At 43.1% G+C, this 21,350-nt stretch overlaps 1 protein-coding gene across 4 annotated transcripts in view; it reads right to left on the bottom strand.

The window, feature by feature from the left end:
* LOC134344340 (aromatic-L-amino-acid decarboxylase-like) overlaps positions 1-21,350 on the bottom strand; it is a 117,775-nt gene that overhangs the window by 7,714 nt on the left and 88,711 nt on the right. For all 4 annotated transcript variants that reach the window (XM_063043952.1, XM_063043951.1, XM_063043950.1 and 1 more), the window contains exon 13: positions 19,586-19,687. In XM_063043952.1, the coding sequence (XP_062900022.1) occupies positions 19,586-19,687 (102 nt within the window). The remainder of the gene's footprint in view (positions 1-19,585; positions 19,688-21,350) is intronic.

Here is a 21,350-nt window from a genome sequence, read left to right as displayed (position 1 = left end):
GAATTACCGGGTGAATGAGTAGTCTTTGGGGTACTGCAAGTCTGTGTCTGTATTGATGCTTTGCTGCATGCTTGAGTGCTCGGTGGGGGGTGCTGATGCTTTTTTGCTGGTGGGAGAGGAGGGGGGGTCGTTTCTTTGCTGATGCTTATGCATGGGAGGGGGAGCTGGGAGGTCTTTGGGGTTCTACCATTTAACTGACATTTATTCTTTGGGGCACTTCTCTGTTTTCGTGGATGTTTGCAAGGAAAAATAATTTCAGGATGTATATTGCATACATTTCTCTGAAATTAAATGTACCTATTGAAACCTATTGAAGTGATTCAATCATCACCATCATTTAATTGAACCAATTATATATTATTCAAATCCTTAATGTTCATATTCCTATCTATTGCACTAATTTAATAATAGTTACTTTAAAGTTCTTAACTTGGAGGCAATTTAACTTTCACTAGTTCAAACAGCCTTTCCTCAATAAATCTCAATGAAGCTTATTATCATTATCTTAGCCATTAGCACAATGTTTTACAGCCATTAGCACAATGTTTTACAGTGCCAGTGCTCCAGGTTCAATTCTGCCACTGTCTGTAAGGAGTTTGTACATTCTCCCTTGACATTACATGTTTCCTCTCGGTGCTCAAATTTTCTTCCACCTTCTAAAGACGTACAGTTTAGCCTGAGTGATAGTGGGCATGCTATGTTGCGCCAGAAGCTTGGTGAGCAACACTTCTAGGCTGCCACCAGCATATCCTGGGACTGTGCTGGTCATTGACGCAAATGACATATTTCACTGTATGTTTTGATGTTCCAGTGTAACATGGAACAAATAAAGCTAATCTTTAATATCACATGAAATTTGTTTTGTGGCAGTAGTACATTGAAAAGGCATAAAACTGCTATAATACCAATATCTTCCAAATTAAGTTTTACTTTGTCCTTTTTAATCATTGTTTCAAACGCTTCACCCAGGTTAATACTTCATTTTTTTTCATAAATGTAACATAAATAGCACCTCCAGCATTAAGTATGTATCCATTGGTGAATGAAAATTCCAATCAGTGCCTTTACTACTTCTCAGAATTCCAGGATGTAATCACCCACACCTTCTGACCTCTTGTTATTAGTAGTGTATGTCCTCTAATCACTTCTAACCCGTCAGTAGCAACTCAGTCCAGTTTTGCATCTTTACTACTTTCATTTCCTTGTGAATGTTTTCAACAACTACTTGAAATTTTCCTGTTGGGTCTTCAAAAGGACCAATGTTTACAGCGGACAATAACCTACACATTATATATTTAAAAGTCAATTAATTATCTTAATAAATTTTACTGTAAGTTTTTCAGTTGCTTCCTGTACATGTCATAATGTCCTCATTGTAAATATATGTTATGACATTTCAAATAAGCTTTCTTCCTTTGGCTTAGGATATATTTGTCATCAAGGTACTTCGGTTTCAATTGCTTTTTCCTGACTGTCTTCTTAAATAATTGAAACATTTTCAAAATGATAATTATTCCAAATCATCTTCATTATGAACACTTAGCTCAATAACATAATGCCCTGCTGTAACACTGCATTTTTATTTTCCAAAATCAAGTAAAAACTTCTGTTGCTGGATGAAGATGTATAGATTGACAGAGTAATACTATACACAAATTAACAACTCACTTAAGCATTACTTTCCTACTCTATGAAATTACTTAAAGCCTCCCAATATTGCTATGCTGTTTTGAAATATGCTAAGAGGTTTGCCCATCTACCTTCTCAATGTTCGGAGGCCAGAATACTTTGGATATTTAATACAGTCAAAATACTGTTGCCCATCAAGGTGATGTAATCAATTATAGCAATTAATCTAATGTTGGTCCACAGTCTCACTCAGCACCATCCTAACGTCAATCCAAGATCTCCCTCCACCCTCTCCCACTGTCAGCAGATTTTACTCAGCCCTATCTTGATGTTGACTTGGGATCTCATTCAGCCCAATCACAGTATCAATGCAGGATCTCCCTTAGCTTCATCCCAATATTGGACTAAGATCAACCACTGCTATTTCTGAGTGGTGACAAATGCGTTGCCATATAGTGTCTGTCTGTCTCTCTCTCTCTCTCTCACACACACACACGCACATACGTACGTACGTTGTTACGAGAATACACATAAAATTAAGATGTTTGCTGGCCTGGGCTAGCATCAGTGGCATCAGCAGTTGGTCTGCCACCTGCCCTCAGGGGAAGGAGAGATAAGGAACAATGGAGCAGCGTCTGGAGATGTGTAATGAAGGAACGGGGGAGAGAGAGAGCTGTCTGGAGCGGCTCCCCTCTTTGAACCTTGAACTGTTTGAAGTGATGGACAGGCGATACCCCAGCAGGGGGATAAAAAGGGACCGGTTCGCTAAGGCAGGACACACACGCCACCCGAGGTAACGAGACCCTGGAAGCGGTGCGCCTCTCACGAGTGGGTGAGAAGTACCAGACAACGACCAGGGTGGAAAGGTACGATCAGCGAGAACCTGGTGTGTGTCCGCCCTTGCCTGGGTGCCGGGTTCACTGCAGAGGATCGACCACATCTGGAGGAGGGGTCACAGTCGGTGACCTCAGGTGACATCACCAAGGACCCGCCCAAAAAAGTTGCTTGTGAGCCATCTCGCCGGTCTGTGAGTGAAGCAGTGTTCTGAATGATCAGTTGTTCCTGTTCTATCTCTCTCTTCCCCCACCTTGTCCATCGCCATGGCAACGATTACTGCGAACTGAACTGGACTGAACTTTGAGTCATTTTGAAATTTGGTCATTTACCCCTAGACAACGATAGAGCTTGATTGATGCTGTTATCTTAATTCTGTGCACATGTGTGTTTATCACTGTTGAACTGTTGCATTTATTATCCTTTCGATTACTGTGTTGCTTGTTTCTTTAATAAAAACTTTGTTAGTTCTAGTACTCCAGACTCCAACTGAGTGATCCATTTCTGCTGGTTTGGCAACCCAGTTACGGGGTATGAGACATGAATTAGCTAAGATAGACTGGCAAATGACACTTCAAGGATTGACGGTGGATATGCAATGGCAGGCATTTAAAGGTTGCATGGATGAACTACAACAATTGTTCATCCCAGTTTGGCAAAAGAATAAATCAAGGAAGGTAGTGCACCCGTGGCTGACAAGAGAAATTAGGGATAGTATCAATTCCAAAGAAGTAGCATACAAATTAGCCAGAGAAAGTGGCTCACCTGAGGACTGGGAGAAATTCAGAGTTCAGCAGAGGAGGACAAAGGGCTTAATTAGGAAGGGGAAAAAAGATTATGAGAGAAAACTGGCAGAGAACATAAAAACGGACTGTAAAAGCTTTTATAGATATGTAAAAAGGAAAAGACTGATAAAGACAAATGTAGGTCCCCTGCAAACAGAAACAGGTGAATTGATTATGGGGAGCAAGGACATGGCAGACCAATTGAATAATTACTTTGGTTCTGTCTTCACTAAGGAGGACATAAATAATCTTCCAGAAATAGTAAGGGACAGAGGGTCCAGTGAGATGGAGGAACTGAGCGAAATACATGTTAGTAGGGAAGTGGTGTTAGGTAAATTGAAGGGATTGAAGGCAGATAAATCCCCAGGGCCAGATGGTCTGCATCCCAGAGTGCTTAAGGAAGTGGCCCAAGAAATAGTGGATGCATTAGTGATAATTTTTCAAAACTCGTTAGATTCTGGACTAGTTCCTGAGGATTGGAGGGTGGCTAATGTAACCCCACTTTTTAAAAAAGGAGGGAGAGAGAAACCGGGGAATTATAGGCCGGTTAGCCTAACGGCGGTGGTGGGGAAACTGCTGGAGTCAGTTATCAAGGATGTGATAACAGCACATTTGGAAAGCGGTGAAATGATCGGACAAAGTCAGCATGGATTTGTGAAAGGAAAATCATGTCTGACGAATCTCATAGAATTTTTTGAGGATGTAACTAGTAGAGTGGATAGGGGAGAACCAGTGGATGTGGTATATTTGGATTTTCAAAAGGCTTTTGACAAGGTCCCACACAGGAGATTAGTGTGCAAACTTAAAGCACATGGTATTGGGGGTAAGGTATTGGTGTGGGTGGAGAATTGGTTAGCAGACAGGAAGCAAAGAGTGGGAATAAACGGGACCTTTTCAGAATGGCAGGCGGTGACTAGTGGGGTACCGCAAGGCTCAGTGCTGGGACCCCAGTTGTTTACAATATATATTAATGACTTGGATGAGGGAATTAAATGCAGCATCTCCAAGTTTGCGGATGACACGAAGCTGGGTGGCAGTGTTAGCAGTGAGGAGGATGCTAAGAGGATGCAGGGTGACTTGGATAGGTTGGGTGAGTGGGCAAACTCATGGCAGATGCAATTTAATGTGGATAAATGTGAAGTTATCCACTTTGGTGGCAAAAATAGGAAAACAGATTATTATCTGAATGGTGGCCGATTAGGAAAAGGGGAGGTGCAACGAGACCTGGGTGTCATTATACACCAGTCATTGAAAGTGGGCATGCAGGTACAGCAGGCGGTGAAAAAGGCGAACGGTATGCTGGCATTTATAGCGAGAGGATTCGAGTACAGGAGCAGGGAGGTACTACTGCAGTTGTACAAGGCCTTGGTGAGACCACACCTGGAGTATTGTGTGCAGTTTTGGTCCCCTAATCTGAGGAAAGACATCCTTGCCATAGAGGGAGTACAAAGAAGGTTCACCAGATTGATTCCTGGGATGGCAGGTCTTTCATATGAAGAAAGACTGGATGAACTGGGCTTGTACTCGTTGGAATTTAGAAGATTGAGGGGGGATCTGATTGAAACGTATAAGATCCTAAAGGGATTGGACAGGCTAGATGCGGGAAGATTGTTCCCGATGTTGGGGAGGTCTAGAACGAGGGGTCACAGTTTGAGGATAGAGGGGAAGCCTTTTAGGACCGAGGTTAGGAAAAACTTCTTCACACAGAGAGTGGTGAATCTGTGGAATTCTCTGCCACAGCAAACTGTTGAGGCCAGTTCATTAGCTATGTTTAAGAGGAAGTTAGATATGGCCCTTGTGGCTACAGGGGTCACGGGGTATGGAGGGAAGGCTGGGTTCTGAGTTGGATGATCAGCCATGATCATAATAAATGGCGGTGCAGGCTCGAAGGGCCGAATGGCCTACTCCTGCACCTATTTTCTATGTTTCTATGTTTCTATAAGTGGGGTTCTCGTCCGCGGTTTTGAACGCTAAATTTGGGACGGAGTAAATTGATTGGGTTAAAATTCCCGAAAGAAAGAAAAGACAAACAGCAGAAATGGAGGTTGAGGAATTTATAAAGGCGCCGACCTTGGAGGCATTAGAGGATGCCAGGAAATCGGAATTGATAGCTGTGGCCAAACGGTTGAATCTTGCTAAGGTGAAGTCGACAATGAGGAGAGAGGAGATACACAGAGCTATTGTTGAGCACTATGTATCTAAAGGTGTGTTTCCCCAAGGTGAGCTGGGGGTGGTGTCTATTGAAAAACCTGCTGGAGACGCAGTACAGGTACAGCTTGAAAAACTGAGACTCGAGCACGAGTTCCGGGTACGGCAGTTAGAGCACGAAGAGAAAGAGAGGGACAGACAGTTGAAGAGAGAGGAGAAACAGAGGGAAAGGGAATTCGAATTGGAGAAGTTAAGGTTAAGGGCAGAGCAGGGGCTTGTGCCGAACCAAGGTGGAGGGTTCCGGGCGACCCAGGAGGTTAGGCTGGTTCCCCCATTTGACGATACCGACGTGGATCGGTACTTTCTCCACTTCGAAAAAGTGGCTATAAGTCAGGACTGGCCAAAGGATAAGTGGGTTGTTTTACTTCAGAGTGTACTGAAAGGGAAGGCCCAAGAAGCTTACTCAGCTTTGTCCGCGGAAGATGCCCAGAGGTATGAGGTGGTGAAAGAGGCCATCCTCAGGATTTATGAGTTGGTCCCGGAGGCATACCGGCAGAGGTTCCGGAATGCGAGGAAACAGTGGGACCGCACGTATTTGGAGTTTGCCCGTGAGATGCAAACATATTGTGAGCGTTGGTGCGCCTCGAAGGGGGTAGAGGGGGATTATGACAGACTGCTACAACTGATCCTGATTGAGCAGTTTAAAGGTTGTGTCCCTGAGGGTATGAGACCCTACCTCGATGAAAAAGAGGCAGCCACGTTAGCCGCAACTGCTAAGTTAGCGGATGAGTATGCGTTGACGCATAAAATGAAGTTTGCCACGAGTAAAGGCTACTAGAAGGGTAGTCAGGACGGCGGGGAGAGTCCGCCGGAAAAGTCGGAAAGTAAGCCGGGGACTAGTGAAAAGGATAAGGTAGACCGGGAGCAGTCTGGTAGGAAGTCTCCTGGGGTCGTCTGTTATAATTGTGGGAAAGTCGGACACTTTGCGTCCAGGTGCTTTGCCCCAAGGAAGGAGACGGGGAAAGGAAAAGCGGAAATTTGGAATGGCTGTATCGAGCTGTTAAGCGAACCGCTAGGGAAGGACAGGTCTGAAAAAGTCCAGGAAGGGCGCGAGGGGTTTATCTCGGCCGGATTGGTGTCAGTGAAGGAGAGGTTAAAACCAGTTCCAGTGCGGATCTGGAGAGACACGGGAGCGTGTCAGTCACTAATACTGAAGAGTGTATTAGAGTTTAGCTCAGAGACCCAGACTGGGGAGGTAGAGGTCAAAGGTGTTGGGGAAGGGACAGAGTCAGTCCCTTTGCACCGAATACACTTACAGAGCAACCTGGTCTCTGGACTAGTCACGATCGGGGTGAGGTCCGAATTACCGATGAAAGACGTGGAAGTCTTGCTCGGTAATGACATCGCCGGAGGAATTGTGTTCCCCGCTGTGAGGCTGACAAGTCAGCCTGCCAGCATGGAGGCCCCGCCCGTGGACTCGCAGGTTTATCCCGTTTGCGCAGTAACTCGGCGGATGGCGAGGAAAGCTGCAGAGGCCGACATGAATTTAGCTGAACCACTTCTGCCAACCTTGTATAAGAAAGAGGGTAGTGAGACAAGTGGTAGTGAGGGAGCTGGGACGGACGTAGCAGTAGCCAGGAAAGAATTTGTGCAGACGCTGGAGCGAGACGAGGGGCTGATGGTTTTGGCAGAGACCGCTCTCTCTGACACAGCCTTGACAAGCTATTGTGCGGAGGAGGAAGTGCTAAGGAAGAAAGGGAAATCAAGGACAGTATCCGCAGATGAGGAGTGGGGGGTGGTGCAAAAGAGTTATGGGGATGAGGTTTTTAACATGGCCCACGAGGTACCCCCCAGTGGACATTTTGCGGTGCTGGAGGAAACAGTTGGTGGAATCATAAAAGAGATTTACCGGCTGCCCAGGGGGAAGAATGTTATTGATCATGACCGACGCGAACTGAGACGGTCACCGGCTTTTGATATGCTAACAAACCTAGTCGGTGTTAGCGTGGAAATCAATGAAGCTAGGGGCCCCCTGATAAGAGGAAAAAACCATTTTGAAAAGATTAGTATGGGAGCGATCAGATGGGAGAAGGCTATTGTTTTGGCCAGGTCTACTGATAAGGTCTCTCCCTTAATCCCCGAACAAAGCGAATCTTTAGCAGAAGTAATTAAACGACTCGCACCCATGTGTTTGATTGTCCCGAGGAAATGCAAAGAACTGGGACGTTGGGTGATTGTGGTTACAATAGGGCAGCCAAGTAAACAACACCCATATTTTTTGAGTAATTCAGTGACTAAAGGGCTGATGAACACAGAGGTGTGTATTGGCAATTTAATACTGCTGTCTGAAGCCAGTTTGATAGTGAACCTTGAAAAAATGAATTCGGCCACACGAGGGTCACTTACCTGGGAATTGTGGTGACACAGGGGCAGCTGGCAGTGATGCAAGCTACAGTGCAGGCTATCGCTGACCTCCCAACCCCGACAGACAAGAGGGCCCTCAGAAGGCTCTTGGAGGTGGTGGGGTACTGCAGGAAGTTTTGCAATAACTCTGCGGTCAATACCCGTCCCCCTCCTACTAAGCCCTTGCGAGAGAAAATTGAGTCGGAATGGGACGACCCTTGTTGTTGTGGTCCGGGACAAAACCAAATGAGAGGTTACATTGGTCGCAATTCATCAGTGTTTTTGGCCACTATGAAGTTTGCTGAGTTGGAGCCTGGTCTAAGGGATTATTAATAACACGTGTAAAAGGAACAGAAAATGTGATGACTGTCTGTCAAGGTGTTGACAGCTTCAAAGTCGCTGTGTTAGCCAAATAGCTGATAAAGATGTATATTGTGTATGTATCAAATAATGTAGTCATGTTTGTAATTTTTACCTCCCGGTAAAAATCCTTAAAGGGGGTAAGTGTTACGAGAATACACATAAAATTAAGATGTTTGCTGGCCTGGGCTAGCATCAGTGGCATCAGCAGTTGGTCTGCCACCTGCCCTTAGGGAAAGGAGAGATAAGGAACAATGGAGCAGCGTCTGGAGATGTGTAATGAAGGAACGGGGGAGAGAGAGAGCTGTCTGGAGCGGCTCCCCTCTTTAAACCTTGAACTGTTTGAAGTGATGGACAGGCGATACCCCAGCAGGGGGATAAAAAGGGACCAGTTCGCTAAGGCAGGACACACACGCCACCCGAGGTAACGAGACCCTGGAAGCGGTGCGCCTCTCACGAGTGGGTGAGAAGTATCAGACAACGACCAGGGTGGAAAGGTACGATCAGCGAGAACCCGGTGTGTGTCCGCCCTTGCCTGGGTGCCGGGTTCACTGCAGAGGATCGACCGCATCTGGAGGAGGGGTCACAGTCGGTGACCTCAGGTGACATCACCAAGGACCCGCCCAAAAAAGGTGCTTGTGAGCCATCTCGCTGGTCTGTGAGTGAAGCAGTGTTCTGAATGATCAGTTGTTCCTGTTCTATCTCTCTCTTCCCCCACCTTGTCCATCGCCATGGCAACGATTACTGCGAACTGAACTGGACTGAACTTTGAGTCATTTTGAAATTTGGTCATTTACCCCTAGACAACGATAGAGCTTGATTGATGCTGTTATCTTAATTCTGTGCACATGTGTGTTTATCATTGTTGAACTGTTGCATTTATTATCCTTTCGATTACTGTGTTGCTTGTTTCTTTAATAAAAACTTTGTTAGTTCTAGTACTCCAGACTCCAACTGAGTGATCCATTTCTGCTGGTTTGGCAACCCAGTTACGGGGTACGTAACAACGTATATACTTAGTTACAGCAAAAAAGAAGCTCCCCCTCCATTCCTTAATGCAATCCAGTTAGGTAAAGTTATCAAAGCACCTAACAAATCCTTTCAATTTATAATTGTTTCATTACCACAGTGCCACCACACCTCTTCTGTTTACCTTCTCAATTTATTTTGAATAGCAGGAATCTATTCCTGCTCATATACACATTTGTTAACATCTTGTCATTCTACCCTGTTGCATTTTTGCATATGGAGAGAAGATTGGTTACCAGGCTGGAAGTAACCAGAAGACATAGTAAGGATATGGAATTATTATCAAGTACTGATCTACTGATCCTATTTTCCAGTACTCAGCGCATAGCCTTCCATTATGTGGTACTTCAAGTATTCATCTAAATATTTCTTAAATGTTATGAGAAATGTTTTCTGTCTCTAACAATGTGTTCTAAATCTCAAAAACACTGCAGGCAAAAACTTTTCCTCAAATCTTACCAAATCTCCTTTCCATAACTTAAATCTAGATCCTCGAGTTGTATTTGCCTCTGATAAAGGATTTTTCTCACTGTTTACCCTATTTATGCTCCTCAAAATTTTGCATATCTCAGGTAGGACTTTCCTTAGCATCCTTTGCTCCAAGGAAAATAAATGTCTCCTGTCAATTCTTTTCTTGTAGTGGAACCTTTCTATCCCAGGCATTATCCAATGGCCTAAGTGAATTTTTATATAGCTGTAATCTATCTGCTCTTATATTCTGTGTTCTGACTATTGAAGACAGGTATCCTTTATGCTTTTACATCCACAGTAACTACTTGTAATGTGACTTGGACACGTGCTTTTAAATCTTAGGGTCCAACCATTCATAGTGTATATCTTGCCTTTATAAGTCCTCCCAAAACACCTTTTTGAGAATTAAATTCCATCTGCCATTTATCTGCCCATTTCACAAATTCACCAATATCTTCATGTAGTTGAGAGCTACCATACTCACTATAAAAACACCAAAGTTCGTACCATCTGTGAATTGCTCCAGTCACATACAGATTATCAATCTGCAAACCCCATTTCCAGAAAAGTTGAGATATTTTCCAAAATGTAATAAAAACAAAAATCTGTGATATGTTAATTCACGTGAACATTTATTTAACTGACAGAAGTACAAAGAAAAGATTTTCAGTAGTTTTACTGACCAACTTAATTGTACTTTGTAAATATACACAAATTTAGAATTTGATGGCTGCAACACAGTCAACAAAAGTTGGAACAGAGTTAAAATAAGATTGAAAAGTGCACAGAATATTCAAGTAACACCGGTTTGGAAGACTCCACGTTAAGCAGGCTAATTGGTAGCAGGTGAGGTATCATGACTGGGCATAAAAGTAGCGTCCATCAAAGGCTCAGTCTTTGCAAGCAAGGATGGGTCGTGGCTCACCCCTTTGTGCCAAAATTCGTGAGAGAATTGTTAGTCAGTTCAAAAGGAACATTTCTCAACACAAGATTGCAGAGAATTTAGGTCTTTCAACATCTACGGTACATAATATTGTGAAAAGATTCAGAGAATTCAGAGACATCTCAGTGCGTAAAGGGCAAGGTCGGAAACCACTGTTGAATGCGCGTGATCTTCGAGCCCTCAGGCGGCACTGCCTAAGAAACCTTCATGCTACTGTGACAATTATAGCCACCTGGGCTCGGGAGTACTTCGGAAAACCATTGTCACTCCATGCAGTCCATCGCTGCACCCAGAAATGCAACTTAAAACTGTATTACACAAAGAGGAAGCCATACATCAACTCTATGCAGAAACGCCGGCGAGTTCTCTGGGCCCAAGCTCATCTCCGATGGACCGAAAGACTGTGGAACCGTGTGCTGTGGTCAGGTGAGTTCACATTTCAGCTAGTTTTCGGAAAAAATGGGCATCGAGTTCTCCGTGCCAAAGATGAAAATGACCATACTGATTGTTATCAGTGAAAGGTGCAAAAGTCAGCATCTGTGATGGTATGAGGGTGCATCAGTGCCCACGGCATGGGTGAGTTGCATGTATGTGAAGGTACCATTGACTCTGAGGCGTATATTAGGATTTTAGAGAGACATATGTTGCCATCAAGGCGAAGTCTCTTCCCGGGACGTCCATGCTTATTTCAGCAGGACAATGCCAGACCACATTCTGCATGGGATACAACAGCGTGGCTTTGTAGACACAGAGTGCGTGTGTGCTTGACTGGCCTGCTGCCAGTCCAGATCTATCTCCTATTCAAAATGTATGGCGATTCATGAAGAGGAAAGTCAGACAACGGAGACCACGGACTGTTGAGCAGCTGAAGTCTTATATCAAGCAAGAATGGACAAAATTTCCAGTTGCAAATCTACTACAATTAGTATCCTCAGTTCCAAAACAATTAAAAAGTGTTATTTAAAGGAAAGGTGATGTAACACAATGGTAAACATGCATCTGTCCCAACTTTTGTTGAGTGTGTTGCAACCATCAAATTCTAAATTTCTGTATGTTTACAAAATACAATTAAGTTGGTCAGTAAAACTATTGAAAATCTTTTCTTTGTACTTTTGTCAGTTAAATAAAGGTTCACGTGAATTAACATATCACAGGTTTTTGTTTTTATTGCATTTTGGAAAATATCCCAACTTTTCTGGAAATGGAGTTTGTATTAGCAGTAAGGTTCTAGCACCAAATCCCAAAGTACACTGCTGGGCATGGACTTCCAACCACAAAATTAATCTTTGGGCATCAGGCTGTGCTTTCTATCACCAATCCAATTTCAGATCCAGTTTGCCGGAACCCCCTTGGTCTCATACCTAATCAACCAGTTGGACTTGCTCTATTTTGCATTTTATGTGGGTTTTTGCCGTTCTATAAATTTAGCATCTGCCTGCTCCTGATCTTTTCACTCATCTTCACATCTAGATAAACAGCATTTCTGCTGGCAAAGTTATAAATAGATTTAGAGGAGAGAGCAGGAGTAAACAGGGGTGAAACAGAAACAGGCAAAGGTCCTGTTACTGTGCAAACAGACCAGAAACTGCATGATTCTACAAACCATTGCAGGACTATGCTAAACTTGCCTTTCATCAGTTCAGGTATCTGAATCAAGTCTTTAAGCTTTGTAGTTATGTAAGATTTGCAAGTAATGTGCAGGTGCCTCATGCCACAAAAACAGCACTATGACTACCTTGCTGGCAGAAATGATCATACTTCATTGATCACAAACCATAGATCATCTGCTTCTGAGCTTCTATCCAGGTTCCCACTGAATGTCAATCATTTACTTGCCTACTGTCATCCTGACGCAATGCATTTTATTGTACTTCAGTTGCTCTGAGGAACTGCAGTGAGGTCATGGACTGTTTCTGTTAAGGAGTAACCTTTGTCTGGAAGTAGCCAAGTGGAACAGGGCTCTGGCCTTGTCTACAGTTTTGAATTCTTCACAATGAAATGAAAGATATTAATGAAAACATCCAGGTAGCAGGTGTCAGCTCTCTGCTGATCTTCATGTCACTGCCTACAACCTGCACATTGTGCCAGAGGCACACATATAGAAAGGCCATTCAGCCCATTATGCCATGTTGACCATTTCTTAAATGTTGTCAGTGACCCAGCTTCACCCACTTTCTCTGGCATACATTCCAGGTACTCATCACTCTCGAAGTGAACAGAGTTCTCCCTCAGATGCTCTCTAAATCTCTTATCACCCACCCTAAACTTCTGTCTTCTCGTTTTATTCATCTCTGATTAGAGAAAAAAATTCCTTCTCTATACTGTAGGAAGGATGTAATACTCTAGCTGAGGTATGACCTATGTTTTGTAAAGTTGGAGCATCTTGTATTTAATGCTCCAACTAATGAAGACCAAATCCCATATGCCTTGTGAACCACACTGTCGACCTTTACTACTCCCAAGGACAGTACTATTCATGGCGTATTCATGAATACTGGCTTCTTCAGTATTCCCTAAATAGAATAACTCACAGTTAGCTGGATTAAACTCTATCTGCCATTTCTCAGGCCCTTCAACCATCACATTGATAAATTATCCTGTAGCCTAACATTACTCTCCACACTAACGATTCTACTGATCTTAGTGTCATCTGTGAACTTAATGAGCCCACCACATACATCCACATGCAGATAATTCAATTACAAGCTAAGGGTCCCAGCATTAATGCCAGTAGGACGCTACTGGCTACAGGCTTGCAATCATAAAAACAAAAGTCTAATATTACCCTAGGTCTGATATTGTCATGCCAATAGATCCAGAGAAGACAGAAGAAATGAGATTCCAGATGCTGAAATTCAGAGCTAAAACTAAGCAGCACCTGTCAAGCAAATAGGACGTGTTGACACTTAGGGTCATTACCCTGCATCAGAACTTTGGTGGGGGTTGTGGAGGATCAAGGTTAAAAGTGAAAAGATGGATTGATGGCTAGTCTACAGGAACACAAGAAATTCTGCAGATGCTGGGAATCCAAAGCCACTGTCACAAAATGCTGGAGGAACTCAACAGGACAGCCAGCATCCATAGAAATGAATAAACATCAACGTTTCAGGTCAAGGCTCCTCTTCAGAACTGGAAAATAAGGAGGTAAAGCACCAGAATAAAAAAAAAATTGGTGGGTGGAGGGGTAGAAGGATAGCTAGAAGGTGATAGGTGAAGACAGATGAGTGGGAAAGGTAAAGAACTGTCGAGGAAGGAATCTGATAGGAGGGGAGAGTGGACTACATGAGAAAGAGAAGCAGGAGGGGCAGCAGGGGGATATGATAATTGGAAAGTAAGACTTCAGAGTGGGGGACAGAAGAAGAGAGGAGGGGGAGAGAATTTTTTTCTAAATCGGAAGGAGAAATTAATGTTCATGCCATCAGGCTGCAGGCTACCCAGACAGAATATAAAGTGTTGCTACTCCACCCTCAGGGTGGCCTCATCATAGCACAAGAGGAGACCATGGACCGACATATCAGAAAGGGAATGGAAATCAGAATAATAAGGTGATAGGCCACAGGGAGGTTCTGCTTTTGGTGGAGGAGGAGGTGTTCCCCCCACACTTTCACATGCTGGCTATCTTCCCTCTCCCACCCAGTCCTGATGCAGGGTCTGGACCCTAAATATTGACACATCCTTTTTGTCTACACAGATGCTGCTTTAACTCACTGAGTTCTTCCAGTAATTTACATTTTGGTCCAAATTTGGATTCAATTTGCCAACTTGCCTTGGAATTCCACATGCCTGAGCTTTTAGTCTAGTTATAATGTTGAAGACCATAAGACCATAAGATATAGGAGCAAAGTAGGCCATTTGGCACATCAAGTCGGCCCTGCTATTCAATCATGGGCTGGTCCAATTCTTCCAGTCATCTCCACTCCCCTCCTTCACCCATACCCTTTTATGCCCTGGCTAATTAAGAAACTATCTATCTCTGTCTTAAATGCACCCAATGATTTGGCCTCCACAGCCGCTCGTGGAAACAATTTGCACATATTTACCACCCTCTGACTTAAGTAATTTCTCTGCATCTCTGTTCTAAATGGGCATCCTTCAATCCTGAAGTCGTGCCCTCTTGTCCTAGACTCCCCCACCATGGGAAATAACTTTGCCATATCTAATCTGTTCAGGTCTTTTAACATTTGGAATATTTCCATGAGATCCCCCCTCATTCTCCTGAACTCCAGGAAATACAGCCTAAGAGCTGCCAGACATTCCTCATATGGTAACCGTTTCATTCCTGGAATCATTCTCGTGAATCTTCTATGAACCCTCTCCAATGTCAGTATATCCTTTCTAAAATAAGGAGCCCAAAACTGCACACAAAGCTCCAAGTGTGGTCTCACAAGTGCCTTATAGAGCCTCACATCATCACTGCTCTTGTATTCTATACCTCTAGAAATGAATGCCAACGTTGCATTCGTTGCCTTCACCAACTCAACCTGGAGGTTAACCTTCAGGGTATCCTGCACAAGGATTCCCAAGACCCTTTGCATCTCTGCATTTTAAATTCTCTCCTCATCTAAATAATAGTCTGCTCATTTATTTCTTCCACCGAAGTGCATGAACATACGCTTTCCAACATTGTATTTCATTTGCCACTTCTTTGCCCATTCCCCTAAGCTATCCAAGTCTCTCTGCAGACTCTCTGTTTCCTCAAGACTACCCGTTCCTCCACTTATCTTTGTATCATTGGCCAAGTTAGCCACAGATCCATTAATACCATAGTCCAAGTCATTGACATACATCGTAAAAAGCAGCTTTCCAACACCGACCCCTGTGGAACTCCACTGGTAACCGGCAGCCTGCCAGAATAGGATCCGTTTATTCCCACTCTCTGTTTTCTGCCGACCAGCCAATGCTCCATCCATGCTAGTAACTCCCCTGTAATTCCATGGGCTCTTATCTTGCTAAGCAGCCTCATGTGTGGCACCTTGTCAAAGGCCTTCTGAAAATCCAAGTACACCACATCTACTACATCTCCTTTGTCTACCCTGCTTGTAATTGCTTCAAAAAATTGCAGTAGGTTGGTCAGGCAGGATTTTCCTTTCAGGAAACCATGCTGGCTTTGCCCTACTTTGTCATGGGCCTCCAGGTATACCGTAATCTCATCCCAAACAATCGATTCCAATAACTTTCCAACCACTGGTGTCAGGCTAACAGGTCTATATATAGTTTCTTTTCTGCTGCCTCTCACCCTTCATAAATAGCAGCGTAACATTTTCAGGTCATCAAGCTGCAGCTCCAGATCCCTAACCCGGTCTCTCAGGAGCTGCATCTCGGTGCACCTGGCACAGATGTGGCCATCTAGGCGACTGGAAGATTCCCACAACTGACACCCAGAGCAAAGTACTCACCCTACAGACATGCTCTTTATTCCTCTATAAAAAATGGAAATTAAAAAAATGAAGTCCACTCACCCACATACCTTGCTGAAGCCCAAATGAGCCAAAACCCTACCACTCTGCCTCAGATCACTCCATCGATGACTGCCTTGCTAGGCAGTGTTTCCCTTTTATGAATGAACCTTCCCTCCTATCCAACTCATGAATGGCTCTCCGGTTATAGCCGCTGTTAGGCCACGTACAATGGACAAATGCTCTCGAAGTTACCTTTTTAAATAACCGCCGCCAACCTACGAGAAATTCCTCTTGGTAAAACTCTGTCAATGCCATTGATAGGTCATGTACAATGGACAAACACTCTCAAAGCTGCCTTTTTAAATAACTGCCGCCAACCTGCGAGAGATCCCTCTTGGTAAAGCTCTGTTCACACAGCTGATAGGTCATGTGAAGGCCGGAATGAAGACTATGTAAACTACCTCTTGTTATTCCGTCAGAAAACTATATCAGGCAAGATCAACCCTAGACATCCATGTTGGTTAGGTCCTACCTTTTGAAGAGATTATTAACCCTGCCCCTCAGAATTCTATCTAGTAATTTCCCTACTACTTATACTAGGCCCACAAGCCTGCAATTGCTAGACTTTTCCTGGCTGATCTTTTTATAAATGGGAACTGCATTTGAAGTTATCTTTTACTTCAGTTCTGGCCAGCAAAAGTTTAAAGATCTCAGTTTGAGCTCCAGCAATCTCTTTTGTTGTCTCCTATAAAAATATCATCAGGTCCTGTATATTTATCCATCTCCAAACATATCAACAAATTGAATACCTCCTCCTTACTTATGGAAATACAATAGAACTTTAATTTCTTCCCTTGCCAAGTTTTCAAACCATAAAGTCTATTTTATTTGTGAATACTGATGGAAAGTATTAATTTAGGACCTCATCTACACCTTCTGGCTCCACAGAAATATTGTCCCTAGTGCCCGTAATAGATCATCATCTCTCCCTGGTTATTTTTCCTTAATTCCTTATAGAATACCTTCAAATTGACCTTAATTCTGTCTGTCAGCAATACTTTGTAACCCCTCTTTGCCTTTGTAATTCCTTTATAAGTATCTCCCTGCACATTTTTATGCTTTATCACCTCTGCAATCTAATTTGTTACGTCTGCTTTATGCTTCCTTTTGTCCAATCTTCAATGCCTCTTGATAGCCAGGGTTCCTGTACTTGTTACCCTTGACTTTCACCCTTACTGTAACCTAATAACCCTGAACTCTTGTTATTTCTCTTTGAAAGCTTCCCACTGTGCAGATGTAGACCTTCTAGTCTGCCTGAGTAGCCTGATGGCAGAAATATCGATTTCTCAAATTTACAGTAATTGCCCCCCACCATTTTCCTATTTCTGTTTCTCTCTCTCACCTAATCTCTTTACCTGCCCATCATTTCCCTCTGGTGCTCTTCCACCTTCCCTTTTTCCCTATGCTATCAGATTTCCCCTCCACCAGCCTTTTTCTCTTTCATTAATCACCTTCCCAGCTCTTTACTCACTCCTTCCCATTTTCACCTATCATCTATCACCTTATACTTTTTCCTCCCCTCCCCTGCCCACACCTCACCCTCTTACTCTGACTTCTAATCTTTGTTTATAATCATGCTGAAGGGTCTCAGCCCAAAACATTGACTGTTTACTCTTTTCCATAGATGCTACCTGGTCTACTGAGTTCCTCCAGCAGTTTTTGTGTGTTGCTTACTTACTCCCAGTCTACTTTGTCAGGCCCTATTCTACTTCAATGAAAGTGGCCTTTTTGCAATATTTCCCCCTATTTTTATCATGTCTCTCTGCTATTTGCCTACTTAGCTATTCCTCCACCCCTTGTTGACTGTAAGGTACTCTGTCATCAGTTTGTACAACTCAATTTGGCAAATGGCTAGATGGGAACTGCCAATAGTCTGAGAACATAGAACCGTGCAGTACAACAGTCTATGATGCCAAATGAAACTAATCCATATTGCTCCACTTCCTGCATGCCATGTGCCCCTCTACTGAATGCTGCTTATACACCACCACTGGTTTCTCCCCACCACTGCACTTTGCAGCCTGTACCAAGCACTTACCACTGTGTAAAAAAAGAAATAATTTTCCACTTCTCATCTTAAATCTAGTCCTCTAGTATTTGTTATTTCTACCCTGATACCTGCACTATCTCTGCTCACCTGATTTTCTGAACTTCTCTCCGGTCTCCCTTCAACCTCTGACACTTCAGAAAAAAGAACAACCCAAGTCTATCCAACATCTTTTTATAATTTATATTCTTTAATTTCTGCAACATCCTGGCAAACCTCTCCTGAAACCTTTCCAAAGCCTGAAGCATCGTTCTGCAGTGGGGCCATGAGAATTACACATAATACTCCAAGCGTGAGCTAAACCAAGGTTTTCCACAGTTGCAGTATGACTTCCTGACTCTTATACTCAATGCCCTGATATGATAGACTTTCACCTTACACCACACACTTGCCTGGATTAAACACAGCCTGCCATTTATCCACCCATACCTGTAACTGTTCTATGTTCTTCTGTACTTTGACAATCTTCTTCACTAGACACAACTCTACCCATCGGCATGTCATTGGCAAGCTTACTAACAGCCCATCAATATTTTCATGCAAGTCATTTCTATATGTCACAGGCAACACTGATACCTGCCAAAATTCAGTGGATGCAGACCTTCAAAATAATATCCCTCCACCACTATCCTCTGTCTTCCAGAGCCAAGCCAAATTTGAATCCAATCCACCAATCAATGTGCTTCTTAAAATTATACCATGAGGGACCTTATCAAATACTTTAATAAAGTCTTTGTAGGCAACATTCAGTGCTCTACCCTTCTCAATTATGTCAACCTCTTCAAAAAAACTATAATCATTTGTAAGATATCACCTGCCCTATATAAAGCTATAGTAACTGTGTCTATTAAGCAGAAATGTGAGTAAATTTGACCCCGTGGATTCCTCTCCACTAGATGTGAGGCTCACCAGCCTATTATCTCCTGGATTATCCCTAATGCCCTTCTTAACTGAAGGAACAACTTTGGCTAATCTCTGATCCTTTGGTACCTCACCTGTAGCCAGAAAGGGGACAAAGGTGTCAAGGATCCAGCAGTCTTCTTTCTTGCCCCTCTCAGTAATCTGGAATTGATCCCATCAGGCTCTGTAGATTATCCACCCTAATTTGCCCTAGATTATCAACATATCCCACACTGCTCTCTCTGACCTCTGTGCCATTCTCCTTGGTGAATAATGATGCAAAGTTCTTGGTTTGTATTTCACCCACATCATCTAGCTCCAGGTAGATCCTTTACCCTTCAGTGGCCTGCCTGTCACCCAGACAACCCTCTTATTTTTTATGTAAAAAAACCTTACCCTAATAGTCCTGTAAAAAGTGGAAATGATCTTATGGAATAGTAGACAATTACAAGAGGTGAATGGCTTCTCATCATTTATTATTAGGCTGAATACCCAGGTGAAGTTTGGTGTAGACTATGCTAACGATAAGAGGAAGTTTATCAATGAACACTAAAACATTAACAATATGTTTACATACCTTCATTCTGAAGCACACCAGTCCCAGTACCACATCTCCAACAATCTCAAATCGTTCATCTTGACGTACCAACCTCTCAAACTCTTGCGCAAGGTTCACGTGCTACAGTAAATACCACACAGGTAGATGTTGAAGTGCTAGCTTTTAATGAATATACACTTATTCAAAAATAAAGCATTCCTCTCACAAAGTCAAAATGATGGACAAAAAAGCAATGCTGCAGGATCTACAGTGATGTTTTCATAACCCTTGAAAATAAGTAATTCATCACTCAGTTCTATTGCACAAATCACCCAGAGATTTAGCCCAGCTTAGGTTGTATAAGAGATTGTTTCCAGATGAAATTGTGCCCATTGAAGAATGCCCTATGCATTTCCATTCACAATTCACTTTAGAATCCAGCAACCTCCTTTCTTGCCCCTCTAAACATTCTGGGATTGATCCCATCAAGCCCTGTGGATTATCCACCTTAACTTGCCCTGGATTATTAGCATATCCCACATTGTTTCCCGAATAAAACCTGTGTACCTGATAAGGCAGGGTTTCACATACACTCGACATTCCTCCATTACTTACCTAAACTAAACTTTTGAGTTCAACATACAAGCTTTGTTCAACATTCATAGTGCAACCATATGCAGCGTTAGAGCAAATGCTGCATGACCTCCTGCCAAGTTCCTCCAGCAGTTTATGTTTGTACCAGATTCCAACATCTGCAGTCTCTGTGTCTCCAGGAGTAAGTGTATATACAGGTCCTCCACAGCTTATGTATGTCAGACTTAAGTATGATCTGTACATACTACTGAGCATTTGGGAGACTGGCAGGATGGATTTGCCAGCTACTGCAAAGCTGCAGACATCTTCTTCCATAGGAGAACTTAGTTCACCATTGCATTTCCAACTTGTGAACTATTTAGTTTACAAGCAGTTCACAGGAACAGAACCCCAGAGGGACTTATACTTTGTTACAAATGTGTCTTTTTATCAGGATGTAGGCACTTCAGAACTTATTCCAGGCTTCCCAAGTATCTTCCAAAGTTCACAGAGTATGCTTAACATGCAATATGTTTCTCACTATTTAGCTCCTCAGATATTCCTTTTTTTTTTGGCACTACAACTTAATGCTCCCTTAAGTGATTAATGAGAGGAATATATGATCTGCAGCTTTACCACTGTGGGGTGGGCAATCAGCTTCAGAAAGCATGTTTTTCTGCTGTTTATGCTATGCTTGTGTGTGTTACTGACAAACAGATTAAAGGTATTCAATGCAATCCTGAATACAACAAATCCATTTTGTATGATCATTTTCCAGGGATTCTAACACTACGTAGTGCAAAGCAGATCATTCTCATGCCTTACACCAGACTCCCAATAGACAGAATGTTTTCAAGGAGACTTTGAGAGTATCTGCCGTCCTGTCCACCTGGTAACCTCTTGCCATGGCAGAGCTCAAACTAGAATGTGTTGGGAGCCTGATGTTAGATGTGAGAATGATCTGCCTTGCCTTACATAGTTGATTGAGTGTAGTATGTTGATTGTGTTAGAGGAGCAGAGAAGAGAATCTGTAGATGTGAGTGAGATACCTGGATGGTATGTTGCCTCCCAGATGCCAAGGCCAGGGATGTCTCAGGTGAGATCCACAGCATTCTAAAGGGGAAAGGTGGGCAGCTGGAAGTTGTGATACATATTGGTACCAATGACATAGGTAGGAAAAGGGATGAGGGTTAACTTACAGGTTGAGTTGTTGGTAAGGAATGTAAATGCA

Source organism: Mobula hypostoma, chromosome 3, assembly GCF_963921235.1.
Source record: "Mobula hypostoma chromosome 3, sMobHyp1.1, whole genome shotgun sequence".
Classification (NCBI taxonomy): Eukaryota; Metazoa; Chordata; class Chondrichthyes; order Myliobatiformes; family Myliobatidae; genus Mobula; species Mobula hypostoma.
The sequence above is the reverse complement of the archived record's forward strand: the minus strand, read 5'-3'. Positions and strand labels throughout refer to the sequence as shown.